General features: G+C 43.5%; 1 protein-coding gene across 4 annotated transcripts; it reads right to left on the bottom strand.

The window, feature by feature from the left end:
• Window positions 1-755: 755 nt before the first annotated feature.
• On the bottom strand, window positions 756-27,331 carry KLHL20 (kelch like family member 20). Of its 4 annotated transcripts, none has more exons than XM_074599565.1 (13): window positions 27,217-27,330; window positions 25,088-25,148; window positions 16,610-17,183; window positions 12,135-12,293; window positions 10,876-10,970; window positions 9,539-9,654; window positions 8,987-9,170; window positions 7,633-7,776; window positions 7,272-7,405; window positions 6,445-6,653; window positions 4,711-4,817; window positions 2,619-2,699; window positions 756-1,869 (listed from the first exon to the last, which is right to left on the bottom strand). In XM_074599565.1, the coding sequence occupies exons 2-13, from the start codon at window positions 25,108-25,110 to the stop codon at window positions 1,860-1,862; spliced, it is 1,836 nt and encodes a 611-aa protein (XP_074455666.1). In that variant the 5' UTR covers window positions 25,111-25,148; window positions 27,217-27,330; the 3' UTR covers window positions 756-1,859. The 4 variants fall into 4 exon arrangements, with proteins under 4 accessions (XP_074455666.1, XP_074455664.1, XP_074455667.1 ...); XM_074599563.1 differs by lacking the exon at window positions 756-1,869 and adding an exon at window positions 2,328-2,534 and having other exon boundaries at window positions 27,217-27,331; XM_074599566.1 differs by lacking the exon at window positions 756-1,869 and having other exon boundaries at window positions 2,473-2,699; window positions 27,217-27,327.
• Window positions 27,332-27,883: the final 552 nt, after the last annotated feature.

Here is a 27,883-nt window from a genome sequence, read left to right on the forward strand (position 1 = left end):
AAAGGGTTATTAAACATTGGAATAGGCTGCCCAGGGAGGTGGTGGATTCACCATCTCTGGAGGTGTTTAAAAAAAGGGTAGATGGGGCACTGAGGGACATGGTTTAGAAGTGGCTTTTGTCAGGGTAGGTTAAAGGTTGGACTCGATGATCTTAAAGGTCCCTTCCAACCTCAGCAATTCTATGATTCTATGTATTTGATTTGAAAACAGGACTGTTACACCCATGGCTTAGTTTTAAATCTAACCTTTCCAACAAATTTGCATAAATAGTTTCTAAAAAACTAAATTCTATGTAGCCTCTTTTAACCTCTTCCTTGCCTTAAGACGACAGACTAATAGCATATAAAACTCCAGCAGAGTACGTGTATGACCTACAGCCATACTCAGCTTGCAAGAGAGATGCTTTGCTATGTATGTGGTATCTACTACACTCTAGCTGTAAGGTACTGCAGGAGTGAAAAGCTACTTTTATTTTAACATGCTTATCAGCAAATTGGAGAATAGCCCTCATTGATAACTGCAGTTACATGAACAGAGCTAGATTTAGCCAGATAGCACAGATACTTTCTTCCAGAAAAAGCTAGTTCTGAATGATGTGCTTCTAAGCAATTGAGCATGACACCAAACAGCAGAAGTTTAAGCCAATTTTACTTGGACTAGTATCTAAAAAAAAAAAAAAAAAAATGCAACATCCGCGTCCACACAAACTATACAAAAGCATAGTCCACCGCTTCCACCCCAAGGAACAAACAAAGAACAGCGTAGAAGAAATTTATTAAGATAGCACTATTTATACAAGTTACTCATGCTAGAAAAAAGCATAAATGATACATGTAAACATTTGTTTACAGAATACTTGTTTTCCTTGTAAAGGTGCAAATGATCTTCATATGTAAACACAAGAATACCGACCTTTAGGGGAAAAGGGGCTTTTAAAAAAAGTTTTAATGACCCATTTATTACTGTAGTGTAATTTTTACTATATTCAAGCACATTAAAATCTGAGTTACATGAATGAAACTATGAAGTTAAAGAACTTAAGATATCAGCACTGCCTTTTTCATCCCAAGAATTTACAGTCCTCTTACTGTTTTAAAAGTCAGATTTGGTAAGGTCCAAAGTTATATCAGGTGCAAAATGTCATTCTTTCATACTAGATAGAAATTACAGTACAAACATATCAGAACCTTTGAGTCTAAAGTTCCTCCTTCCTCTCCCCCCGCCCCTGGGTACCTCTGCAGTCACCAAAACATGACAGTTACTCCCAGTGCCAGCAAATAGTCCCTCCCCTTCAAACTCTTTAATGAGCCTCATACCTTTCCCTGCTCTAAACACACACAGGCAAAGTACATAAAAATCACTAAAAGGGAGGATACCATCTCATCATGGTCAATGTTTCACAACAGGAATTCTAAAGACACAGACAAGAGGCAGGAGGGCAGCTAAGATGATGCTGGTCTAAGCTTTTTTCAGCAGGAGCTGACTGTGGGTCTGGCGTTCCAGCAAGAACCTGAGAAGTGAGTGTTGATCTAGGCTAGTCAGAATCAACAGACAATACCTGCATCCCAGCTTCAGACAAGAACCGATATCTAGCAGGCGACGTGAGAAAAAGGTTTTTATATGTAAGCAACAACTAGTTGTTTCTAGGTTCATATACAGGGGAGGGGAGAGACAAAAAACTGAACTTTTGTACCATACACTGTACAGTAAAAAGGCATCATTTGAAATCCTTTTCACTCTCACTCTTTTTTGGGCACTTCACTGATTCAGTCGATAGATGAGAGTTCCAGTTCTACTTCTTGCCTCCAGCAAGACTGAAAAGATAGTCAGGGCACCCATCCTCATAGCTCTCCTGTACTCTAAGAGACCCTAAAACATACCACAAGGGTTGGAACCACAATAGCTGGCAGGACATAGCCCTGCCCTACCCACCAGCTTGTCAAAACTCAAATTGCACATGCACATATACATATATATATAAAATACATATATATATGCGCACACATATATATGTAATATAAAAAGCTGGAATCATCGCTGTGAGCGATACAAAGAAAATACATGATACAAATTAAATGAAAAAATAAATATACTCTGTGCACAGAAAAGCTTCTGTGCAAAGGTGGCACCTTGCAGGTCAAGTACTTTTTTGAAGCTCTCTGTAAATAAGGCAAAAGCAATGTTTTCTGTATCACTTTCCTCTTTCACCCACCACACAGCTGCCACATCCACTGCTCACAGCAGGAGGGAAAGCAGGAAACCCGCCTCCTTGCCAGACTCCCAGTATCAGCACGTGGTCTCTACGTCAGCATTGTTTACGCTACAATAACTTTTACAGTTTGGTTTATTCAAAAGTGTAGACTATTTAGAAAAAATACCGACATAAGCAACACTTATACTTTTGTCCAGTGGTTCCCTGGAGTCTGACAACGTGGTCTCCCATTGGGCAAACTCTCACAGAAGTCATTTTTGTAATTCCATAGAAAGAGTCACCGGCAAAGAGTTACATTGGATCTAGACCGTGCATACTAGAGCTGCAAGGAGGTCCAGTGTCAACAAGTCTCTTCAGTTTTTCTAGGAATGAGAACCAAGGGGTCTCCCTCCCTCTTGATGCTTACCATATATGGGATTCACAGTGTGTCATTTTGATAACACCTACTCCTCCTCCCAGCCGCCGGTAGTTCATCCCACCATACAACCTGCAAAGACAAGGTTTCAGTGGTCACACTGGTTCAGCCCCTGCAGGGAGCTACCGCGGGAAAGACTGAACCAGCCTTTGTAAGCACAATTACACCATCGTTAACTTCTGGTTAAAGCAGACCATGACAAGTCAGTTGGGTAGCAGTCGTTTTATAGACTTCCAAGAAAAACAGCTGCATTTGATCATGCCTTTCTCTCTCAAAATAGAAAGTGCTTCTCGTTTTGACACCGCAGTTTTCCACTACTCGAGTAATCACTTGCTTTCTCCTCGTCTGGTAATACGCAAGATAAAAAAGAACTTTGCAGGCTGTAGCTGACCTTGGGCTACATTTTGGGTAACACAAGAGCAAGGATAGGTTTGCTACTTACAATTCAACTAATTTCTTTTATATTTCTAATACCCTAAATTCAGCTGATGTAACAAAGATGTAACACATCCCAAGCACCATCTGTTTCTCCAAAATACGTTACTGAAATGGTGCCTGCATTTCATATGGAAATCTGATCCCTATAGACTCCAGCATCCTATTCACGTCAGCTGCATATTCCCCTCTGTGCCACTGAAGTCTGCTGGCAGAAAGAGGAGAAGCAAGTCCTCCAAACAACTCCTACCAATGCCATTTGTTAATCCTGAATTGCATTGGAAGCATTCCTTGGTCAGGCTACACAAATAAAAAATATCCTTCATAGAGCAAGAAGCTCAGCAAACAAAAGAAAGAGAAGGCCACAGACGCTGATCAGCTATATTGAATGCAGTGGGAGGAAAAACCCAGAAGCTAATACCTTGAATAACCTCCTAAAGTTCTGTGAATGCTAGTCCAGGCAGTAACACCCAACTCTAGAGATCTTATTACTGTTACTGTCACTGAAAGTAGCTGAAAACATTCAGCTAAGGAATATGAAGTACATATTACTCTCTACTCAACTGGTTTTCTCTGCAGTTCCAAAGGTGTTGTCCATAACTCAACACACAAGGGCAAGTTCCTCCACTGCTTCTGATGACAGCTTATCCCATAGGGAAAGGGTTAATCTCCTAGTATTACTAGGCTGGAAGGAATAAGGACATTAATTTCTTCCTATTCCCCACCCCTGCCAGATTACTAAAGCAGCAAGAATACAGATAGGAGCTTGAAATGCAATACTAATTAGATTTGGGAATAAAGACACAAGCAATTGCTTTCAAGTGTAGTTATGACTAGAAAAGAAAAAATAGCCTTTCTGCTCAGTACATGGTTTTGATCAGCAATTTCATATTATTTCTCTCAGATTAAATTCTTCTAATTGCTGTCCTGCAGATTTAAAGGGGAAGAACATCATATGCTTGATGTGTTCTGTTTCAGCTCCTCCAAAAGGATTTGGATATCAGAGCCTCAGCTTGAAACCAAAAAACGAGTAGGCCGAATTCCACATCATGGCTGTGAGCTCCTTCTGCTAAGGGCAAGCTTAGTTTTATTGGGAAGCAGGAGAGACTGCCCAAAATAAACAGAAGGGGCATATGTCTCTCGGAGTGGTCCATTTTTGTTATGTTCAAAAGCAGCACTTAAAAACAAACCAGGTTTTGGTATGACCTTTTGCTTGCTACCCAAAAAGCCTGTTAAATCATTTATTTTCCCCGTGTCTCAGTAACCTATCTATACACCATTTTCCTACCTGCAAAAAATGCAGTGAGGTTTTATTTATGAAGTGTTGATTAAATCTGTTGTGATACTCACGATGGGAAAACTATGGAAAACTTGTATTTTACTTAAAATCAAGTCAATGGCAGACATCCGCAAGAAAATGTTTCTCAACTGCCATAGTCACAGACATGGGAATACTGGGATATTTTTCAAAATGCGATTCTCTTTCTTAGGCTTTCGTGAAAACCAACAATCCACAGTGCGAATGTTACGCTGGTTACCACACCATGGTGTTCATCACATTTCTAATTTGGCTGGTACAGCTCCAGTTGGGTGACAGCAGCTCCAGCAGGAGCTCACTATTTGATTGCTTCACAGACTTAACAGTTACCTCCACGTGTTAGCATCCGGATCAAACACCTCAATGGTCTTCAAGTACGTTGTGCCATCAAAACCCCCCACTGCCATCAGCTGTCCGTTCACCACTGCGAGGCCAACCTGCAAAAACCACCACAGATAGCTATTAGCTGGGATTCCCTGAAAAGAAGGATTAAAATGAAAACATTAATAAAAGGATTTAATAACCATGTTTGGTGAAAGGCAAGTCTGCAACAGAGGGTTTTTTGGGGGAAAAAAAGGACACACAAAATAGCAAGACATTAAAAGTTAAACATATATCTCAAAATAGACACTGTCAAAGAAAAAGCAGAAGATTCACCTTATTACCAGCTACAACAACTAGAACTGCTTGCGTGATAATAGACACATGAGAACCTAAGCTTCTATCAGACAAAACTCACTATGTTTTGGACTAAAATTCTTGACCAAGTATGACACACACGCATCAGAATAGCTACCAGCCTACAGCCCGGAACGCTTGCTTAAACTAGGAGAACCATATGTGAGCCTCTGGCCTGGTCCTCCAGGCTGGAGCTTGGACCATCTCTAAGCACCTTGGCCTCCAGCCTTTCTATTTTGTCTTTCTGCTGAAACACAAAATCACTGAAGTGTCAAACAGTTCTGTGGTTTAGGAAGATCACTTCCAGTGAAAACATCTCATGGCATAACAGAGAAAAGACGCTGAGAACACAATGTCAAATGGTCCTTGTTTTGGCTTTGAGGAAGTGAGGAAGAACTCAGGAGGGCTGCAGATACAGATGCATCTGTTTAGCAGTTTCTACAGAAAGCAAAGAAAGAAGCAGCTCATGAAAAGTCAACGCCTAATTGGTAACTAAGAAGTAAAGTGTTGGATAGTGTACTGTATGCTTTGAGGACGGAAATAAATATGTATCCTCTGTCTCCAAAACCAGTAGTTCCTCAAATTATCATTCATACTTGCCTCACCAGACACTGAAATACTGACATACAGACAGAATTAATCCACTCTTTACTATATAATCCGGTATCCAATGATAAACATTCATAACATTTGCATCTGCCCAAGCACGATGACTACTTAAAACAGTATGTTAATCTTTTGCTCACACGTCTACAGAAAGCAGGAAGATTAGCAGTTGATGAGAACATGCTGTCACTCCCCATACTCACAGGACTCGGTGAAGAGAGGCGACGTATTAAGTGAAAGCTCAGAAACCCTGTTCCCACACACATCTCAAGGCAGTGAAAAGACTTGGCTGGATGTTTGTATCTAAACACATACTCGTCCCATTTCCCAGCTCTTTCTTTTGGGCAAGTAGGTATGTTCACCTCCTAATTCATCCAAAGTGGACTACAAGATGAGACTCAGGTACTAATTTTGATATTGTTCTCTAACAGTATCTCATACCAAGTACAGCTACTTCACCAATTAAAAACCTAAACTCCTCCTCTGTTTCAGGCCTAAGTAGCTGACTCCATATAAGGGACCAAAACTATTAAAGAGACTGTCAAATGACTCCATTTCCCCATCCTCAGGCACATTACACAGTTGTCTGTGGCAGGACACAACCACCACTTCATTCTCTGGTCTTGCTAAAGAGCTTTGACTTTTTGCAAAGCTTTCCCCTCACAGAAGAGACATGAAGGTACAGAGGAAGCAAGAGAAAAACCTCACAAGAGATTTGTATGTGTTTATGTATACACCTGATTATGTACAGCAGAGACAAGCAAACCAAGCCAAACTCACTCCACTCCGGCGGGATGTCATGGCCACAACAGGAGACCACTGGTTGGTTCGAGGGTTGTATCTCTCAGCACTACTGAGCTCTGTCGTATCATCTCTGCCGCCTACAGCATATATCATGTCTTGGTACACTGCACAGCCCAGGTGCTTCCTCCTCGTCCCCATGGGTGCGATTGTGTGCCAGCGGTTCTCCTGGGGATTGTAGCGTTCCACTGCAGAGGAAAATGACACATCTTTGGACAACAGCGTTGGCAGCCAGCGGGGCTTACCACCTTTAAACCTGCATCCAAAGTATTGCTCAAGCTGTAAAGAGGCTACAATTTTCACACATAAAAAAATACGAAGAACCAGTTTGTTATCTCTCACTCTAACACTTTTCTTCTATAGAATGCTTGCTGGTATCTCTCCTGTCTCCAGCCCTACGCAGTCAATCACATTCAGCATCTTCACTCAAGAGGGAGCTGGCAATGCTACAAACTGACCTGCATTATCATCTTGCAGTAGTTTTACCCTTCGCACCTTCCTTCCTACAGCAGAAAAGGGGCTACTGCAGGAAAAAAGATGTGCTTGCAACTGCTATGCAAATGATCGAAGTACTGTATTCAGGACACGCTGCCAAATGCAGCATCGAGAAAGAAAAAAAATGACACACAACCAGGTAATAAGCTCACAAGCCTGGGGAGTGAATTACTGTATGACAAAAATCATATTTAAAGAAGAAATAACACTGCAAACTGACGTCTAAAATATTCAATAGCAATCTGAGGACACTAACGACAAACAAGACCGTGACAAGTGATGACTGCAATAAGGGAGAGCAAAAGGCATACCAGTATTGAGAGGAGAAGTCCCATCAGAGCCTCCCACAGCATAGAGGAAGCCCCCTAGCACAGCCACTGCAACTCCCAGGCGCCTGGTGCTCATGGAAGCCACTCGAGTCCATTTGTTTTCTTTGGGATCATACCTGGCAAAAGAACAAACACCGAAGCTTAGTGAAGTGTTGACATCTTCACAAAGGGGCAGGAAGACTGACCTTATCCTCTCCAAACAGAAATCCCCGTAAGATTTGTACAGTACTTACCTCGTCTCCAGCTCGTCCGCATCAACTGCGCCTTCTAAACGACCCTCTTCTCCCTGTGCCCCACTTTTTTTTTTTTTTTTTTTTTACTTCCCCCCCCAATTAAGAAGTACCTTTCCACAATGTTGAGGCAAGAGACACCATCCTGACCACCCACAGCATAGAGGTAGCCCCCAAGAACTGCTACTCCAACACTCGTCCTGCAGGTGCTGGTGGGGGCCACATCACTGCTCCACTGATTGGTCTTTGGATCATACCTAGGAAAAAAAAAAAAAAAAAACACACACCAAACAGCACAAATTACTCGTCTAGCTATGCTTCAGACTCTCCCATGCTTGGGAACTACTAAGGCAGTGAAACTTGCCTAGCTTGAGCTTAAACTGCAACACAGCTATTTCAAAGTTGGATAAAACCCCTGAAGTGATATAATGCACCCAATACGTGTTATTCCAGGGATGTTCAAACTGCAGATTGAGATGATTCAAACTGAAGATCAAAGGTTCAGGTTCGTAAGACAGCAGGTTACCAGGGACTGGCTGACATGCGGCAACTTGCATCTATGCAAAGAACAGCAGAGTTATTCTGCTGTATGTTCTCTGCAGCTCACACAAGAACTTGGGCAGCACTGGGACCCGCACTTTGAGATAAAAGATGAAGGAACCAGATGGACTTGGGAATCCAGAGACCAAAAAACACGGTGCATAGCAGAAAAGCACAGGACATGGGAGATGTAAGACTAGGGTCACGATTTGGGAAGCTGGGAATATGCAAGGAGATATGTAGGAAGAAGGGGAGGCTCGAGGAGAAAGGAGACACTTGTATAGCTCGTTGGATTTGTTACAGGGCCAAGATTTAGAGTACTAGGAGTGCTTGAGTGATGTGGCTTTTAGACATGGGGACTGCCATATGCAGCTCCCAGAAACAGGAAGCTTGACAAAGCTTGTTTGACTTCTGTCTTTCACAGGTCTAAAACTGACCTATTTTCCTTCTTCTGTATAAGTGATTGCAAGGTTCCTGAATTCTCCAATTACCACTCCACAATAAAATTCTAGGATCTTTCCCTCAACATCTAAGAAATGCTTACTGTAACCTCACCTTCCCCAACAATGCTAAAAACAAACAGCAATTACAAATAAGGTTAACCAGGATCATCACTTCTCCCATCAATTATACCCAGACCCATCTTTTACATATGCCTTCCTTATACAGAAGGCTACACCTTGTCTCATTAAGCTGGGGATAACATGACACGAGCCATTATGCATGAAGTCCTAGTTCAGCAGTAAACCAATACGATATTGAAGGCTACGCAAGAGAGGAGGAAGTGTAGATAAAACGTAATATAAATTTCACGATTTCAGCAGAACAAGAACGTAGCTGGCAAAATGAACTAATTTTTTAAGAGGCTGCACCCAGATTTAAACATTCTGAGTCAACATTTTGCACATTGGCCTTATGGAGACCTACCTTTCTACACTGTTAAGATAAGAGGAACCGTCATGGCCTCCCACGGCATAGAGGAGGTCATCCAGAACGCTGACTCCAACACCACAGCGCCTTTTGCTCATGGAAGCCACCATCCGCCACTCATTGGTTTGAGGGTCATAGCGCTCAACACTGGAAATCGCATCCCCGCTACACCAGCCGCCCACTGTAGGAACCAAACACAAGAAATAGCATCATAAGAACGCACTGAGCTCGCATACTGTGTGTGTGCCTGGTACAAATAATCCCTCTGGACTTCATCAGCTTTAACCCAGTAGCCCCATCTCCGAGTTACTCATTCTGAGGATTATAATTAGAGGACAGAATGTGATTTTCAAGAGGATTAGTTTGGAAGTACTGTGGCATTCATAGCACCAAAGAAATCACACAAGAAAGTGCAAGTTATCTCATCTCCAGATATTAATGCACAGGTCACTTCAGAAATATGTTGTAAAGACTGGCCTTACGGAAACACTATCACCAGAAAACCCAGACTTGAATCTCCCGACCTAAGCCAGCAGGAGCTATACATACCTGCAAAGAGCACTTCTCCACAGCGGATGGGTTTGCGCGGTCTAGTTCTTGGTCCTTGCATCAGTGGCCTCTCTTGGGGCAACAACAGATAGTTTTTAGCTTCATCCACTAGATCCCTGTGCATGATAGGAAAATATTAGTGCCAGAAATTCATCTGATGCCAGTCTCAGAAGGTATGAATCAAAACCAATGGCAAGAGCCGCCAGCACTAGTCATGCACTTCAGGTATTCACAAATCACTTAAGTGCATGAATAGCTCTAGTTAAAACGTACACTGTCACCTAAATACTCATCAGCTGTTTACAAGTCATTTACACAGTGACAGCAGTAGACCAGTATCAATATTTGTCCAGAGTTAATAATAGATGTCGCTTCCTATAAAAGACTGATAAAAAAAACCAAACTGTGACAAGAGATTTGTCAGGCTTACCACGCAGAAAAGAATAACCCAGACTGCCTCAAGCTAAAACTTAACAACGAGTTGTTTTGCCTAGGAACAAAACAGGAGTTGAAAAGCACACAAATACATAATACACACACATCACCAATAGATGGAGATAGTACCCTTCGGATGAATATTTTCTCCATCAGCTCTGGCCAGCTCACACTGTCCATCCATTCATGACTTGCCACCTGGACTAATCCTAATATTCCAAACCCTTGAATAAAACAAAAAAGAAAAAAAAAAGTCCTCCTTCCCTCTACAAATGTGGAATTCCCCCACTATGAATTCAGGAAGAGAAGTTTAGCCTACCCCCTGAACTTTTTTTTACATTAAGCACAAGAAAGATTGCGTGCTTTACAGATGATACAGAACTCTGCAGAACTAGAAAAAGTGAGACTCATCCTGTAAGAGGAGGAAATTACAGTTTCCCTGCACTAGCACTGTAGGAAATAACAGACTCTAATCCCAGAGGCCAATTCAGTTATCAAAGTGCAGACATAGAAAAACTACTTTTAAGTCCTAATGAGGTCACGAATGCCACGCAAGTGGTAAGCCATAATGAAAGGCTTAGAAGAAACAAACAAACAAAAAAAAACCATGAAATGGAAAGCAATACACTGAAGGGTATTTTACCAACAGTCAAACTGTGCACTCAAAGTTTACTATTTCACTGAAAACCTGAAAGAACAAAAACACTTCTAGGGCACACTATTGACTATTATGCAAGCAGTACACACTTTCTTGCATGTCTTCTCCACCCAGTTTCAAAAGAGGAAATTGTGAGATATCATCCATTTACCACAGACAAATCAGCAGGGTTTTAGAAAATAGATGCAAATGAGGCACCCAGATGCAACAAAATCCAATTCTGTAAATCAGTGAGGAGATTTACCGGCATTCCTCATCGCTCTTAATAAGCGGATCAGAGCCCACTGTACCCACAAGAAACTTGGGACTCAGCAGCGGTAGACGCACATGCTGCAGAACCTAAAACACAGAACATATATAGTAAACCATATATACCCACAAAGATGTAAGAAGCCAAATGGAAGACAACAGTGGCTAAAAAGTTTTGATAAAGAAGTTAATAATTCCTCTGGCAAACTTGCATGGTCATTCACTCATCCAAACTCTGGCATTTTAGCTGAATGCAGCTCATCTTATAGCACCTTTGCCTTTTCAGTATCAATTTAGATACCCAGCAGAAAATCAGTCTTCAAAAAGGGGCAATCCACTGGATCTATTAACAGCTGAAAAGAAGATCACAACTGAAAACAAAATTACAGATGTCAATACCTAAGTAAACACGTGTTTCAGGCATAGAAGTTTTATAAACCATTCAGGTCTCTTAAATGTGACTGGTATTGTGCAGTAACTGAACAATAACAAGTAACACGCCTTTCACAACAGTTTAGAATTTAGAGGCGTAAACAGGTACAGACAGAGGGACCTAAAAAGGCACATGGCTATAAAGGCATTAAGAGCTACCTTGAGAATAGGTGGGTTTTTTGTTGATTGGTTTGGGGTTTTTTTTTAAACAATTTTCAAAAGCTTTCCACTAAATAGAGTTGCATTTAATGTCTATTTCCAAAGCAGAAACACTGAGGCAGGCAGACTCTCGCCTCTTTTGATCAGAAAGCCTGAGACTTCAGAGGCTTTCTGGCTGACAGCTTTGTCAGAACGAGTGCTTCTCTGTGAAATGGCTTGGCTTAGATGAAGCATCGTATTTCAACAAAACCATTCTGACAAGCTCCAGTATAACATCATGAAGGCTGAGGCGTAAATCAAACAGCAGAGCTTAAAGATACACAGCAAATGAAGACAAGCTTTCTCTTACCCACTATGTTTTTTTATACAACACTCAAAGCAATGCAGGCAGGTTTGTCTGGACAGACTACTGGAATGATCAAGTTTGGCAAGTCCTACCTGGAAACAATTCAACAAAGCCCCTATTGAAGGCTCCAGCCACTGCACCTTCCAGCCTAGATGAAGGGAAAGTGCAAGACACCTAACACAGGTGGAAGTCAGAGAGAATTACTGGGGCTTTGCATTCATTCAGGACTGTGACACTGCTGTGGCACCACCATATCAAGCCCTCATTACTCTTCCCCTGGATAAAGTGATCTCGAATGTTACTATGCTCCAGATTACCTGTGGCAGCTGGGGTCTTCTCTCCTGGATGCTGTATTTCACCCAGGCCATCACCGCATTGAACACCTGCTCTTCGCTGCGAACATTTAACTCATCACTGGATATAATGTCTATGAGCTGATTGGCAGGGAGCAGCATGAACTCCTCACTCTCCATTACCTGGTTAAATGGAAAGGGGGAAAAAAAAAAAAAAGAAATTAAGGACAGCAGCCAAAGCACCACAGTCATCCAGCACTTCAGCACAACTCTAAAGAGGATACAGTCCACTTGAATTAGAGTCTAATAGACCGATCCAGCAGTGCCAAATACCCATCACTGTTTTGACATCAAGACACACGAAGGGCTTGCTGCACAGAGCAAAACACAGACCCTAGCAACACAACACAGACACCTTTAGATGGGGATATAAGCGAAAGGGAATTTTACACAAAGTCTTTTTGTAGGACACTTTTAAAGGGTTAAACCACGGAACACACTGATCAGTTTCAAAATTCAGGAAAGACAAAGGCCTTCTTTAAAACCAGTCTCCTTGTTTGCTGTGTCTAACATCTAAAGCAGAAATAAAAATGTTGCACAGGTGATAAGTGACTGAAAAGTGGTATCAGAATAAGGAGGCTCTATTCACAAGAAATCCAACACAACACAGAGCACAAAAATAAAAGTCTCAGAAACAAGTTACCACAGGTATTGGAGAGAACACGGAAAGTCTTCCTGAATGCCGATTTGTGTTGGAACAGAAAACATTTCAGGAGAGGGAGACCGACTCATTTGATTCTGCCTCTTTGCTCTAAAATATATACATGGAGTCTGCACAAGTCCAGATGCACTTAAGAGGGAAGCAGAGCCTCCTAAGGCCCTAAGGACTGATCTCTTGTGAAATTCAAGCCACCGACAATCTGCAGACATGTTAATTCCTTCAGTGCCCAAGACAGCGACTGAGTTTCTCAGGAGGCTTTTGCTGCTGCTGGAGAACTGCTCCCACCACACGGCACATGTGAGTCAGTCTGCGACTGCCTTCAGGGGTTACAGAGCTCACGCACAACCACGTCTTCTGCGCTGATACCAGGTAGATGGGAAAGATGCAAGAATCAAAAATAAAGAGAACTGCAGAAATAGTTTGATTGATAAAAATTGCCAGCTCAGCTTCCCTACAAGCATTCCCAGTCTGTGGCCTGTAATCTGAGAGGTTCAGCGACAGAAAATAACTGAATATTGGCTTTTCCTTATCGTTTGCGACCACATTAGGATTCCAAGACTTATTTTATGATTTGCAGTGTAAATGAAAGGAAAATACATTCTTTGATACTATCATCTCAACAGCAGTCAGCTGTGCAGTCCTTTTAACTACCTGAAGAAATTGAGAGCACTGAATGAATATACAAAAACTGCCAAGTACTGAAAACAGCAAATATAATTAAAAAGAACACAACAGACAGCGAGATCAGTTACCAGACTTTGATCTAGGATCCCGTGGGCTTTCAGGGGCAGTAAGAGCCGCAGCAAGGTTAGCCCACACACTCCTTCAGCCTTAGGAAAAGAACTGTGTTGGTCATTAAAGATGTTTACCAGCATTTTTCCTCAAGTTTCCCTTCCTTCTACATAGACTAGCTTATGTCTAAACTTTACCCTGGCAGTTTGTAAGCGCAGCCTCAGACTCTGGAAATTTATGAGTTAAGGATGGTCATCCAGATTCGCCCCTCCACCCTCAGAAAACCCAGTTGCATTGATGGCCTCACAAAACTTTAAGTACTGGAAGCACTTCTGCAAAGCAAGTTATTACTACTACGCAACTTGTTAGTTTACACAGTAAAACAAATAATTATTTAAAATGCTTTGCCTTATTTTGGCTTAATTATCAGGACACTAATAATTACCTGGCTAGTATTAATGGTCTGTTTGACTGACTTGCCTATTAAACAAGAATTGGATGGGCTTCACTTCCTCTACAGTATTCATGGGTATGACTGCTTTTACAAACAGATAGAATAAATGTCAGAGTATCCAACATGGAGTGCAATTTTTGTCTGTTGATACAAAGTACAAGTTGTTCATCCTTAAGTATATTTTTTGCCTTCACACAGATGTCAGAGACCAAACAAAAAATACGAAGGCTGTTCTTGTACAGCGGAGTTGTTAATAGAACCGTTCACATTACACGCACAAGATTCACTAGGGGTTTTAGGCAACATATTAAATTGAGGGGAATGGAAAACTTGGAAAAACATTTTACCAAGAAGTTAATGATGTAATGCAGCAATACACATAAAAATTAATAGGAGTAGAGGTTAGCACAGCAGAGGACATGAAGCAAGTCAGACTGCGTTCAAAGTAACTGCATGGGTTGGCAGGATGCCTAGTGCTTAATATTTTACATTGCTATTCAGGAAATTCCCATCTCGCATTTCTTTTTGCCAGCTTGGAGGAATGACAATACAGCCTCTGCAGAGAAAGGCAAATTTTTCTATCAGTTCTCAACCTCCACAGTGGAGGATGCTTAAGTAGCCAAATCACTGGATTCCATCAGGGATTACCAATCCACTCTCCAAATGGAAAACAACAGCAGAACAGAAAACAATCCCAACAAGCAGCACCATAAAGATTGTCTGCAGAGAAACACTGGAAGCAGAAGTGGTGAACGTTAAGGATGAAGAGCTGCAAAACTCCCAGGGCACAGAAAGGGACAGGAAAACCTGCCCAGACCAAAGAAATAGTGCTCTAATCTAACCAATTGTTTTCCAAAGGCCATGATTCAGTTAAGTCAACTATAATTTGCATCATCATCGAGGAGGAGGGTGTTTTCCAAAACCTGCCTTTGGGTGCTTTAACAGGGATAAGGAACACAAGACGTTGTCTTCAAAAAAACCCCAGAACAGGCAGCTCTCACCAGCCAGCTGCATGCATTAATGCTAAAACATTTTAAAACAAAATTGTTATGCTCTTAAAGTTATTTAGAGGCTTGCAAGCATGCCCTACTCATGTAATAACAAGAAGCGCACAGATCTAACCAGTAGAACGACCAAGCACTGAAAATAAACGACCATCTGGTTACCATCCTGCTCCCCAAAAAAAAAAAAAAAAGGCAGAAGAAAAGAAGTGCACAGCAAGCACAGAGCACACGAAGTGGCCAGATAAAATACAGGGCTTTTGGGAAATCACCAAATTCTACAAAAAACAATCTCTGATCTCAAACAGCAAATTCTATTTTCTAGTCTTTATGGTGAGGAAAGAGGTATTTCATTGCAACTTTTAGAGTAAACTCATGTCATGTGTCTACAGTTAGATACCAAGTATTGTCTTCAATGTGTCTAACAGTCAAGTTCAACTCTGCTTGCTTCTGCTCATAATTTTCTTAAGTACCACCTGACTGAAATTAATACAATTCCAAACTGTTTCCTGCGGGGAAAAAAAGGGTTGGCAAGCTGCAATCAATCACAGCACTTACATACCAAGGAAACTACATTAGCATCAGGAGTTGATACTGGAGTTACCCCCTTTGGAAAGGATCTACCCATGAAGCAGGTGGAAAGAGGAGGTTTCTCTGCAGCAGGCTACCTGTTCCAAGGGATGGAAAAGCAGAGTTTCTGGAAAAGGCAAGAGATTAATCTCTCTAGCAGGGGAACAGACATTCATGCTGAACACACTCCTAGAGAGTACCTGCTTTCAAAACATAGGCAAATCCTTGCCCTAGAAAGGCTCAAGAAAGACACCACTTAAAAGTGTTGGGCTCCTTTCTGCATCTGGGTGTAACAGTTAAGTAAAGACCCACTCTTCTCAGACTTGCTCATGGAATCCTTCATTATTATGCTGATCCTTCCCTGAACCATTTGCTGGCAAATTTTTTTCCCCAAAAAATATCATCTAGGCAGGATTAACAAAGGAAGAGAGACCTGAGTTTATAAAGGTCAGCTACAAAATTACACATATTAATTACTTTCAAATAAATTCTGATGAATAATAGATGCAAAACCCTAGTCCTGCTACAGCAAGGGAGCTGAAGACTCCACTGAGGCAGCTGTATGCTCCCACACACTCACTTCTCCAATCCGTAAACTCAACATCATTTCTTTTGGTTCTATTAATGTGTTGTCCTTACTTTAACACCCCTCTCCCCTTCAATCACGTAGAGCCCAGAACGTTTCTGAAAGGGGAGTGGATCATCACACCATCATGCAGCCGTGTCAGATATAGTACCCAACGCCAACTATGTCTGCGACCCTGCCTTCCACGTAGTACTCGCCACACAAATCTAAGAGAAGAAATGCTGCGGATCACATATAAACCATCACTACAACGCAGTCCTGTAAGTACCTCTTCCCTCTTTCTTCTCCAACTAGTGTCTGGCACCTGTCGCTCTTAGGGCACACAACAAATGTAAAGGCAGAATTTAGAAAGAAGCACAAAATGAGAGCTGCCCCAGCTCTCACAGGACACATTCACACCTTTTATGCCACGATTCCAGCACGCTACCTTCTTACCTCCTGGAAGTTATGCTGTGTGAATTTGTCAGCAATCCTCAGCAGTTCACGGCACGAGTGAGTGTCAGCAAAAGCTCGGATGCCCAGGCAATTGGAAGGGTCTAACTGTCTCTTAAGGAACTCGCAGCAGGCCTCCTGGATCTCGGCCAGCTGGAGAAGGCAAGCAGCTGGCAACAAGGTCTGGACATTTCCCTCTTCCACAGTGATCTGAGAGGTGTATGCAAAGTCAATCAGCAGTTCCATGGCTCTTTCATCGATGTCTCTGATGACAACTTCTGTCTGCCGACTCTCTGCCAGCTCCCCGGTGAACATGGCTCGGAAGTAAGGGCTGCAGGCTGAGAGAATCACCCTGTGGGCGTAGATCTTCTTCGCACCGACTACTAGCACCACATCGCACAACTCCCGGTGCTTCCGGAGAAGATTGATGACTTCCAAAGTTTGTCGAGGGTGCTTGTCAGAGATGTAGGGCATGCGAGCAGGTTGCGGCACCCCTTCTGGCAGCTTGTTAGGATCTCCGAGTGTGCAACGGCTCGTCACATCCATTCCGGTCTCTCCTGGTCGAGTACTGGTACACCTGCAGCGGAGGAAGCCATAAGACAGGACCATCATGAACTAGTCTACCAGCAACTGTCACCCAAAGCTCTAGCGCTCGCACCGATTACGAGCTCAAAACCAGCAATGCCCATAACTCCATGGTGGAACGTGGAAACAAGCATGTGATCACGTGAAAGAGGAATCTGTCTCAAACCAAAGCGTACCCAGAAGTAAACAAATGCCAACTTACAACAGGCTTATATTTATACCTATTTTTATATGCTTTCTATGACACACCGCTGTAATATCCAACTACACATATTTATTAACTGAACCTCATAATAGCCTTGTACGGTAGAAAAGTATTATCCCCATGTCATAGAGAGTGACTCAAAGCAGAGCAGATTAGCTGACTTGCCCATTGTCACTTGAGTTTTCACAGAGCTGGAGATGGATTTCCAGCTGCATGATTTAACCATACTTCTCTGTTCTTCTACCCACATTTTTTATAAGGTCGCTCATCACTGTGATATCTGAACACACTAAACTGTCACACAGACTTCAGTAACATAAAATGGCCTGCAGCCTACCACGAGTATCTTTCAGGTTCACAGAATATCCATTTAACCATCACCTCTTCGGATGTTTTTGAATTATGGAGGCTTCTGACTCAACCCACCTTCCCTGACATGTTTCAAAAGAAGGTTAATCTTTCCCAAGAACGGCAGACTAAAAACTGCAGAAGGCAATCGGGATTATCAGACCAATCAGGAAAAAGTCAAAACAATCAAAGTATCTATCCATGACTATTGGCCTACCAAAAAAGGAAGAAAATAAAGTCAAGTAACTTTAGAGATGAGGAACCACTTGAGAATATATAAACCAAGTTTCTGGCACAGAGTAGGAAAAACTCCCAGCTCCGCGTGCAACATTCTAGCTATCTGATGTCCTTTACAAAATTTCTGGTACCTTTCCTTTATCCCTCACGTCCCTGAGCAGATGTCAGCTCTACCATGGCTTAAGTGCAACACCCCCCTGCACAGCAGCATGACAACGCTGACAGATCACGTTTTGCACCATGTAGGCTACTTACTCAAGAGAACGGGAATGCAGTATTGCCCTGAGCCCTTCTGCAGTTCCGCAGGGATGAACGAAGATGACACATCTCATACCTCACTTCGTAGAGACGTCTGCCTACACCCCAGGCTCCACTATCACATTATGACTGAAATCAGCGCTAAACAAGGAGAATTAAACCCAACTCTATTTTCAGCAACCAGACTAAATAAGCACATCAGTGCACACGTAGCTGACATGCCATTTTGCATGTTTCGAGCTTATGTGAATTTCTGCCGTGTATCATATGCACAATTATTAAAAGGTGCATGAGCACCAGTGACATATCAATTACTATGAAAATAAACAAAATATATGTAACTATTGCCTCTTTCCATTTTAAAGAAAAACCATCACTTAAGAACAATTAAAGCACACTGAGCAAAATATCAGAATACTGTTGGTTATGAATTATCCAGAGTGCACTGGCTGCTGGAGACATAATGAAAGACCCAATGCATCTCGTGCATTACCAGCTTCTCTGGTGTACTGACATTTGTGAGCTGTCACTACCTCACTTTCTTCATACGAAGAGTTAAAAAGAAATCTAACTTCACTTCGCCATTGCTCAATGTATTTTGCAGCATGCTTGCAGGAAAGAATTAAAAAAAAAATAACTCACATATTTTCCTCTCATCATTATGTCAAATGCACTTTCTAACCACAGGGAAACCAGTCTCACTGCAGCAGTTCGAATTATTCACTTGCATCTTAGCCTGTTTTCCCATTCCCCCCGCACCCCCTCTTTTGATCATCATATTCAGATGTTTCAGACCATTACCTCTTCCTCATATCTTAGTTACACAGATCCAGCTGGCTCTCCCCTCTGGGTTTTGCTGCTTGCTCCTGTTCAGCCTCTGCACCTTAAATGCCTTGTTTTTTCATCCCTACTCCATCTTTTTTATATCCATCACCGTTCTCCTTTTCTGACACCTCTGACAAACCCTTCTGCTGTTACACTGCCTCTCGCTCTCCTCCACCCACTCTTGTCCCTCACAACCCAAATTCACCTTGTGGGGTTTGACAACCATTTTCAAAGCTCTGCCAAGTTCCTCACGAACAATGCAGTTCTCGCAGCAGCATACACAAACTAAGTTTAATGGCACCCCTACAAAAACCCCAAGAAACCTTGGCTAAAGGTTTACCAAATTGGCTTACTTTCATAGTCCTTAGCAGCTAAAGGCCAGAGGGTAATTTAATCCCTCTACCAAGAGATGGAGAAAGGTGGTGACAAAAATCCCCCTGTGGAGTTTAGCTCTTGCTATACAGGCCAAATGGATTTTACTGTGCCTTAGGGATTTCAAGTTATGTCAAATCAACCCCTGGGAGAAAAAAAGAAAAAAAATAAGAGCCTTATTAAGACACATGCTACTGTAATAATTTTGGACAGTCTGTCTTGACCAGGCTGTCAGTCAAAGCACCTATGCACAGAACAACCATTCTTCAAATAAAAACCCATTTCACATAACTACAGCTCACAAGAGGCAGTCTATGTCCATGACAGGATCTCCTTTTGGAAAGCAGAGCCCCTTTGTTATGCCTGTTGGCTTTCCTCAAAGACGACTCCCAGTAAAATCAGCCCTAAAGCAGACCTCAAAGAGCTTTTTGGACTGGCACAGGTTCTAACTACAAAAAAAGATTAGGTGAAGGCTATACTGCCACAAGGAATATGGTGTACCTTGGCAATCCCACCACCCAAGAGTCTTCACTGACACAGAGCAATGGGGAGGATTACCTTATGCCACGTGATTAGTTGGCCAGATTTAGGCAGTAGCCCTAGTCCTTCCTAGCCAGGACAGAACAGGATTTTTCTGCCCAGAGGAGACTCTGCTGAACACATCTTTAACTAACAGAAAATGAGTCTGGTTAGTAAGAACTGGAGGCAGTCCTGCATTGTTCCCACCAGCGTTTATCCGAGTGCCTGCACTGTATCCAGCCTCCTTCCTCCAGGAGAGAAAGTGCTGGTTAATGATTAAAGAAAACTGAATGGACGGGAGAAAGAGTAATCATCAAATTAGCACTCTTGATTCATCCACAGCTTCTCTCTGGGTAACACAGACACTAGTGATCAATGGGCTTGGGAATTTCCATACTGGATCAATCCAGATGCTTGATGTTAAGCACTGTGGGTTGCTGCTAGGCACAGTAGCGTGAATTAAAAGGACACCGTCTGATGGCATGTGTCTCCACAAGGATAATAATTTAACTGCATTATGTGTGTATTATGCATATATATGCATAGAGAACGAAACGATGAGTCAGTAGCTTAGAGGTGTGAAAGACAGAAGGCAGCATTTGATTCTCACATGGCAGGCCAGCTGCCTCCCTCCACACACATGCAAAGCTAAGAGCTGCTCCCTGAATACTCGGGGTGATTAAGAAGGGCTGAGGATCGGAGAGGAAGTATGTATGCAAGGATAAAAGATTCACACTCAGCTACGCAGATATTCTAGGCTTAGCTTCCATCAAAATGCAGGGCTGGGGAAATCAGCAAATACAATGAGATTAAGAAAGGGCTGACAAAGGATCAGTTTTTGTAGCACGCCGCTGGAAAGTACAAATGGGAACAGAGGCAGTCTGCAACACTAAGTCAGCTAAATAAATAAGCTGCTTCGCCTCCATTTTATTCAGCTATGCCAGTTCCCTAAACTTTATTCATTAACACAGGCATCTACGAGACATCCATCCTTAGAGCTTATAGCACCTTCTTCCAAAGTTCAAAAAATATCTAATAATACATATCTAAGAAAAGTACTCTCCAATATAGTCACAGAGCTCCTTAACTTTAAAGTCAAAGTAGCCTGCATTTTTTGTTTAAGATAACATATGTTTTAGCATGAGATTACAAGCAAGCTTTAATACAGTTCAGCAGAAAACAACAGGCTGACCTAAGGCCTGTGAAACAGAACAAGTCTTGGGCTGAAAACATCAACCAAAATCCAAAAAAATCACACACATTGCTCTAGGGGATTTCAGTAGCAATGGATTTTAGTAGCAAATGAAGAAAACAAACCAAGCCAGTAGTGATTTCTGTCAATGCCTCGCTTTGAATTTAATGCGTACACAAAGAAAATATTTCCTATACTCGTTACAGAACTGCAAGAACAAATATCTTTGATTTGGCCCAGCCAAAGGTGAAACCTTCAGCAACAGAAGTGACCACCACAACACTGCCAACTAAGTAAACGGAAATGTTTAATTGTGGCAATCAATACCCTAGGAATTAGTTAGCTAGAAGTCTAATTATTAGTAAAAATGCCACTGACTTCTTCTCTTACCTAGACAGCGAGGTTTAGGTAATCGCGCTCAATGCGGATGAGTTATGAAAACAAGCAGATAAACTTGACTACAATATTATTTTACATTATTCAAAAGGAGAACAGCAAGGATCTGGTGTGTATGTCCCTATTTATACTGTTTAGTTTCATTTTCACAGACCAAACACAGAAAACTCCATTTCACCAAGAATGAGGATGTCCATATGCAGAAAGATGAGGTTGTTACTGGAGTCCTCCGTAACCTTCCTAAGCCTTTTGCAGTTTGTTTTGGCCAAGAGAGATGTCCAAGCAAATGACTAATTTCCCAAGTGCATGCAGGTCCCCAAGTGCACAATCAGGATTAACAGCTTCTCCCCCCAGGGGGGTCTGGCGGCCTGTGCTCCAGCGCTGCTGTAACCAGGGACTGGGCTGCCAGGAAAGAGCTGCGTGAGAGAGCACCAGGACGGCATCCCCACTTTGCTTAGGAGCCGCTCAAGCCCCCATGCCTGGCATGAGCTATGGGAAAGATACACCTGTACCTGTTCACAGAATCATAGAATGGTTTGGGTTGGAAGGGACCTTAAAGATCATGCAGTTCCAACCCCCTGCCCTGGGCAGGGACACCTCCCACCAGACCAGGCTGCTCAAAGCCCCATCCAGCCTGGCCTTGAACACCTCCAGGGATGGGGCAGCCACAGCTTCTCTGGGCAACCTGTTCCAGTGCCCCACCACCCTCACAAGAAAGAATTTCTTCCTAATACCTAATCTGAATTTCCCCTCTCTCAGTTTAAAACCATTACCTCTCGTCCTACTGCTACACTCCCTCATAAAGAGTCCCTCCCCATCTCTCCTATCGGCCCCCTTTAGGTACTGGAAGGCCACTATAAGGTCTCCCCAGAGCCTTCTCTTCTCCAGGCTGAACAACCCCAACTCTCTTCACAGCAGAGGAGCTCCAGCCCTCGGATCACCTTCGTGGCCCTCCTCCAGACCCGTTCCAACAGGTCCATGTCCTTCTTATGTTGGGGTTATGGGGTCATGTATCCCACTGATACTGATCTACTGCACTGACTTCCTGGCTTGACCTCAGCCCTCCCTCATCACTACGGACTTGCCTGATGAGCCCCAGACTCTTGGCTGACCCTGGTCATCAGATCCGCTCTGCCCTCCTTGCTTGGGTACTGCGGGACTATGCCCTTCACTGGAGAGGTCCCTTCTGCCTTGCTTCTACCTTCAGCAAAACAATGTTCGCTTGCTGCTGCCTGACAGCAAGAAAGAATAGCCTGCCCCAACTATCACTTCATTTCTAACGCAAGATAAATCCTGTTTGAACAGCAATGCATTTTCTCTACTCTAATCTTGACAGAAATAGCTGCAAGGCCTTTTCCATTCCAATTGTACTTCCCATCCTCTGAATGCTGCATGCATTTGATACCAAGTCACCATGTTTACTAACACAGTACTGACCAAGTCCCACTCCCTTCTTCTTGCAATACCTAACAGGACCCTCACATGTGGCACTAAATGGCTGCAGAGCCCTGAGTAAAAGGATAAAAGGAAGTGCTCCACCATCTGCTTAGCTGGACTTCATAAGATGATCTGTAAGCCTGAAATCCAATCAGGAACCTTTTAGCATTTTCTGCTAAGATATGCAGTAGAATAACAAACAGAAATTTTAACCATCCACACAGACACCCTTAAAACCCGCAAGCATATTCAAGAACTGAAATCCACAGCTCACGATAGAGCCTTGCTAGACTGCAGCCATACAACACGCCTAGGCACAGAGGTCAGCTGAAAGGTTAGTTCAAAAGTAAAGCCATCTAAATATGTCAAATGTGTAAACCATGCTCTGCCCTGGCTTGCCAGAGAGGGAGGGAAAACAAAAGGTACTGAAAGGTCTGGTCTGCATCCATTACCCAAGTAAAATTAAAAAAATTAAAAAAAAAAGCCTGAAGTGCCAGGATCAGCACCACAACAGAAAACCTCTACTTCTTCAGCCCAGTGCTGTCACCCACCACTACAATTACCCAGTCCAAGTGGCCAACAGAACTTCCATGACAGCAAGTCCAAAGCCACAAACCCACAAAAGACATACGAACTTCAGCACTTTATTTCTCTGCCTCAACGCGACATGCAGGAAACGGCAGACATAACAAAATAAATTTAGAATCTCAATTTTTCCATTAGGAAGACAGTAGAGAGGAAACAAGAACACAAGCCAAGATAGTCACCAATTTTATGTCATTTTGCAAAACCTTTTTGATAAATGGAACAGAACATAAGAACCTGAAAAGCTGTGATTTTACATTGGTTAAGATTTAAACAGTCTCCATTGTGGAAGACTAAGACAGAAGAGAGCAAGTCTGCTACTTAATCTGTCTTGGAGAAAAAGGAACACATTGTAAAAGTCACATACAGCTCCTCATTGTCTAAAACACACTTCTTATCTTGGCAAAAATATTGAACAATAGATAGCCCCAATGATGCCCACATCATGTCCCAAGGTTTACTCATTAGCTTAACTGAAGCAGCGGCACAGTCTCTTTTTGTTGCGCTTGAGGGGTTCATTTAATTGAACAACATAGTGTCACTCTTCAAGGGTTTAAATGATTATTTATTCCTTACCTCCTTCCACAACACAGAACCCACGCTAATGGGTTCTGCAAATGCTGTAGCTAGAAATGCTCTACATATTCACCTATGGTTAAAATGCCTCGCCTTCTCTTACACAGCTGTTTACAGAATTATCCATGATAAAAGTTTCCCTACTTTCAACATCCTAAAAAGTGCAGACAGACTAAGCAATTTGCATGAGTTCTCTTTACTTCATGTAGAGGCGTGGAACTTAAGGAAACTTTGCTTCCATGCAGCCTGCATCACATCCAGAAATATAACTGCTGTTAAGTTTTGCCACGGGATTGCCATGGGAGAGCAAAAAGCAACTAGAACTAGCAGGCAATCCCGTTTACCAACCTGCCATCGTGCTGATTTACCGTGACAATTTTTTCTCTATATAACAGGCAACATTTCTGACATAACCACAGCAAGAACTCCCTTGAATTAAACTTCAGCTGCATCTTCAGCTCATTAGGACTGAGGCAGCTGGCATCCGTAATTAGAAAAGGAAATCTCCTTTTCACCCAAGACCTCTCTCCATCAAAAGGACTAAACTCCTTTAGTTAAGGGAAAAATAATGCCCCTTAGAAATCAAGTTTGAATTTATTCCCAGGCAGTTTATTTCACACAATTTAAATACCTAAGTAATTAAATACTGGATTTTAAATAGTAAATGGGGGAAGCAAGGGGGGTGGGTGGAGAATTATGATAACTTGTCTTTCACAGTCTTCGTAACAGTGTATTCATTTAAAGACATCTGGTCTTGTAAATACTGAAAACTATATATGTTTAAGTAAAGACTAAAGATGAACGCTTTATATTCTAATTCTCCTAGCCAGGCCTTTAAAAAAAAAAAAAAGACAAACACAAACATTTTATGGTCTAGGCACTTATGAAACCAACTCACATATTTTATCATATTTAGATAAGAGGACAATTGTTTTTCACGTCTTACCTGCGCATTGGCTTTCCGTCCATGCACCGTGAAGAGAAACCTTCACCTTATGCTTCAAGACCTGATCCAAAAGAGGGGAAAAAAAAAAGGGGGGGGTTATACTCTGAAGCAAAAGAACCTTCTTTCCTCTCTTTGGTCTGGCTCTAGGACAACAGAGCTGACCAGATCCAGGTACTAATACGCCTTCAAGCTCTCATCCAGCTATAAAATTCACAGCTTAGATTAACGATGTCTGGATTGCAGAGAGTAAAGCAGAATAAAATATAATCATCATTAAAAGTAATTTCATCACAGCTGCATAATGATTCTTTAGGCAAATGGAACACACACATATCATAAAGTCAGTAAACCGCCTGCCTCCCTGAATCCTTAAAATTGTTCTACCAAAGGAAAAAAATATCTCAAGTAACAGGGTGCTCGCTCTCACTCCTTGCTCAGAGCCAGGAGGTATCGCCCCCTCATACATTTACCGCAGATTTAAGGCAGGCTGGCACCTAATAAACACCACAGCACTGCTCAACAGCTACACTGCAGAGCCAGAATTTGATATAAGATAAAACTCGTGTCTGGAAATTGAAGATAACTGTGTGCCCCAGAGGTAAGAGGGATGCTAATAATGGTACTACATCTGCAAAGATTAATGATGCTGCCTGATGCTCACTATTCTTCCTCTCCAAATATTCATTTTCTGAGAGGAATAACAATTGCAAACTGCATAGGCCTTCCATATTCAACCACTAACTTCTAAGTCTAATGTAGATTAACCCTTTCTACAAGGGCATCGCTCATCCCGATTTCATTTTTAATGACTACTCAATTAGGAATAAATTCAATTCAGTCATTATTTAAATCAGTAAGCCTAACTTTTTATCATGTATTAAAAGAACAGACACGTGTTCTGCTTCTATGTTGATATTCACAGATTTCTTCCCATCCAGAAATGGAGTGAGAAACGGGAAACCAGCGAAACTGTAGGAGAAGCAATGACAGAATGAGACTGAATAACTCTTAAAATAAACAGAAGTAGCATTTAAAATAGAAAAACTTAAATTTAGGAAGAATAATATCATTTTTGGAAGACTGAGATTGTCAGATTGGAGCCCTGCATCCAACAATAACAAAATACTTCTGGCACAATTTAAATTAAACTACAAAATCTTTCTCGCTTTATTTGGCTAGGTGAACGAGAACCTTACTAGATATGCAACATTCTCCAGGTACATTATCACAGAAAACACAAAACGGAGCAGTCTGCCAGCTAATGAAGAACAAGCTCAGCCTTGCTGCCCTCCGACACCTGCAAATTACTCAGGTTCATACTTTCCTGCAAATAGAGAAAGCCAATTCCTCCCGGTTAGGGCACACCATCGCGATTTACAGCCGAGCTACGGCCGCCTAGCCTCTTTCCCCGGCGCCGAGGGGGTTCCCTGGGGGAGCCGGACCCGCGGGGGACCCGGGACGCCCCGCCGCAGCGCGGCATCTCCTCCGCTGCCCGCCTGCGGGAACACGCTGCAAAAAGCCCTTCCGAGCACTTCGCACACGCTGGGAAACGTGGAGGACGCTATTCTTAGCCGCCTGGTTGCATCAGATTTAATCCCTTTAAAACCCACATGAGAAGTCGGGGGTGGGGGGGGGGGCGCGGAATTTTGGTGCGGGGTCCTCGATTTCGCGTTCTCCCCGGGACGGCTGCCAGGTGAAACGACGGTTTTCCCAGCAAAACGTGGCGGCCCTGCCCCTGGAGAACCGGCAGGCACCAGCAGGCTCCCCGAGGCGTGCGGCCGCTCCTCCCGCGGGACGAGCACCGCTCCCCTCCCGCCCCCTTCCCCTGAAGACCCCACGCCGCCAGCCAGCGGCAGGCAGGGACGCGGACCTCCGGCCCGCAGGAGGAGACTGAGCCGAGGAGCCGGGCGCGTTCCCCCAGGGCGGCCGCAACCCCACCGGCCCCGGCAGCGGAGGGCCCAGCGCCCCGGCGGCCTCCCGACACACGCCGCTGCCGGCCCTGCCCCACCGCCCCGGCGGCAGCCGGGCAGGGCAGCGCACCCGAGCCGGCACCGCACCGGAGGGGCAAGGGAGGACCCCCCCGGCCGCCCGCAGCCCAGGGAAGCCGCCCCCCCTGCCCGCTCACTCACGCCGGGCAGGGGGGTCCGCCGCCGAGCCGCGGTCCCGCAGCAGCCGCGCCGAGCCGAACCCACCCCGCCGGGCCCCTCCTCAGCGGCAGGAAGCGGCCCGGCCCCGCCAACCGCCGCCGAGCCGCGCCGGGCCGCGCCCGCCCCTTCCGCCCCCGCCCCGCACCGCCCTCCCGCGGCAACGGCGGCGGCCCCGCGGCCTGTCCCGGGAGGTGGGCCGGTCCCCGGAGGGCCCGTGTCAGCCCGGGTGTGCGCGACGGCCGGGCCCACCTGACCCCGACAGGCGGCGGCCAGTGTAGGATGACCCCGTCCCGCCGGGTGACCCGTGTTCTCAGTAGGAGCCCGTGGCCCTGCGAGGTGACCATGTAAGGTCAGCACGGGCAAATTGAGCACAGTGTAAAAAATACCAATTGTTTGTTCTATTGCTTCTTTGTGAAATGATATTCATGAGTTGATGACACGGTGGTTGCTCAATTGACGAGATAAGGAGCAACAAGATACAAATCAAAATAAGGCCAGTAGAGTAGATTGTCCATCACAGTCAAGGTTTCCACAGAGAATGAAACGGTGAAGAAGATGAGTATGACTCAGACGAAAGCAATGATTCCCTGAGTGCACTCCAGGGCAGTCCAAGCTAAAGAATCCATCACGTACAATTCCTTCCCTACTG

The sequence above is a fragment of the Larus michahellis genome, chromosome 8 (assembly GCF_964199755.1).
Source record: "Larus michahellis chromosome 8, bLarMic1.1, whole genome shotgun sequence".
Lineage (NCBI taxonomy): Eukaryota > Metazoa > Chordata > Aves > Charadriiformes > Laridae > Larus > Larus michahellis.

Coding starts and splice junctions, on each gene's coding strand:
- KLHL20 (XM_074599563.1), bottom strand. CDS start 25,110: ATGGACGGAAAGCCAATGCGCAG. Junction 9,171..9,538: donor TGGAGAAGTGCTCTTTGCAG/GTATGTATAGCT, acceptor TGGTTCCTACAG/TGGGCGGCTGGTGTAGCGGG. Junction 2,535..2,618: donor CACTGTGAATCCCATATATG/GTAAGCATCAAG, acceptor ACCTCCTTGCAG/CTCTAGTATGCACGGTCTAG.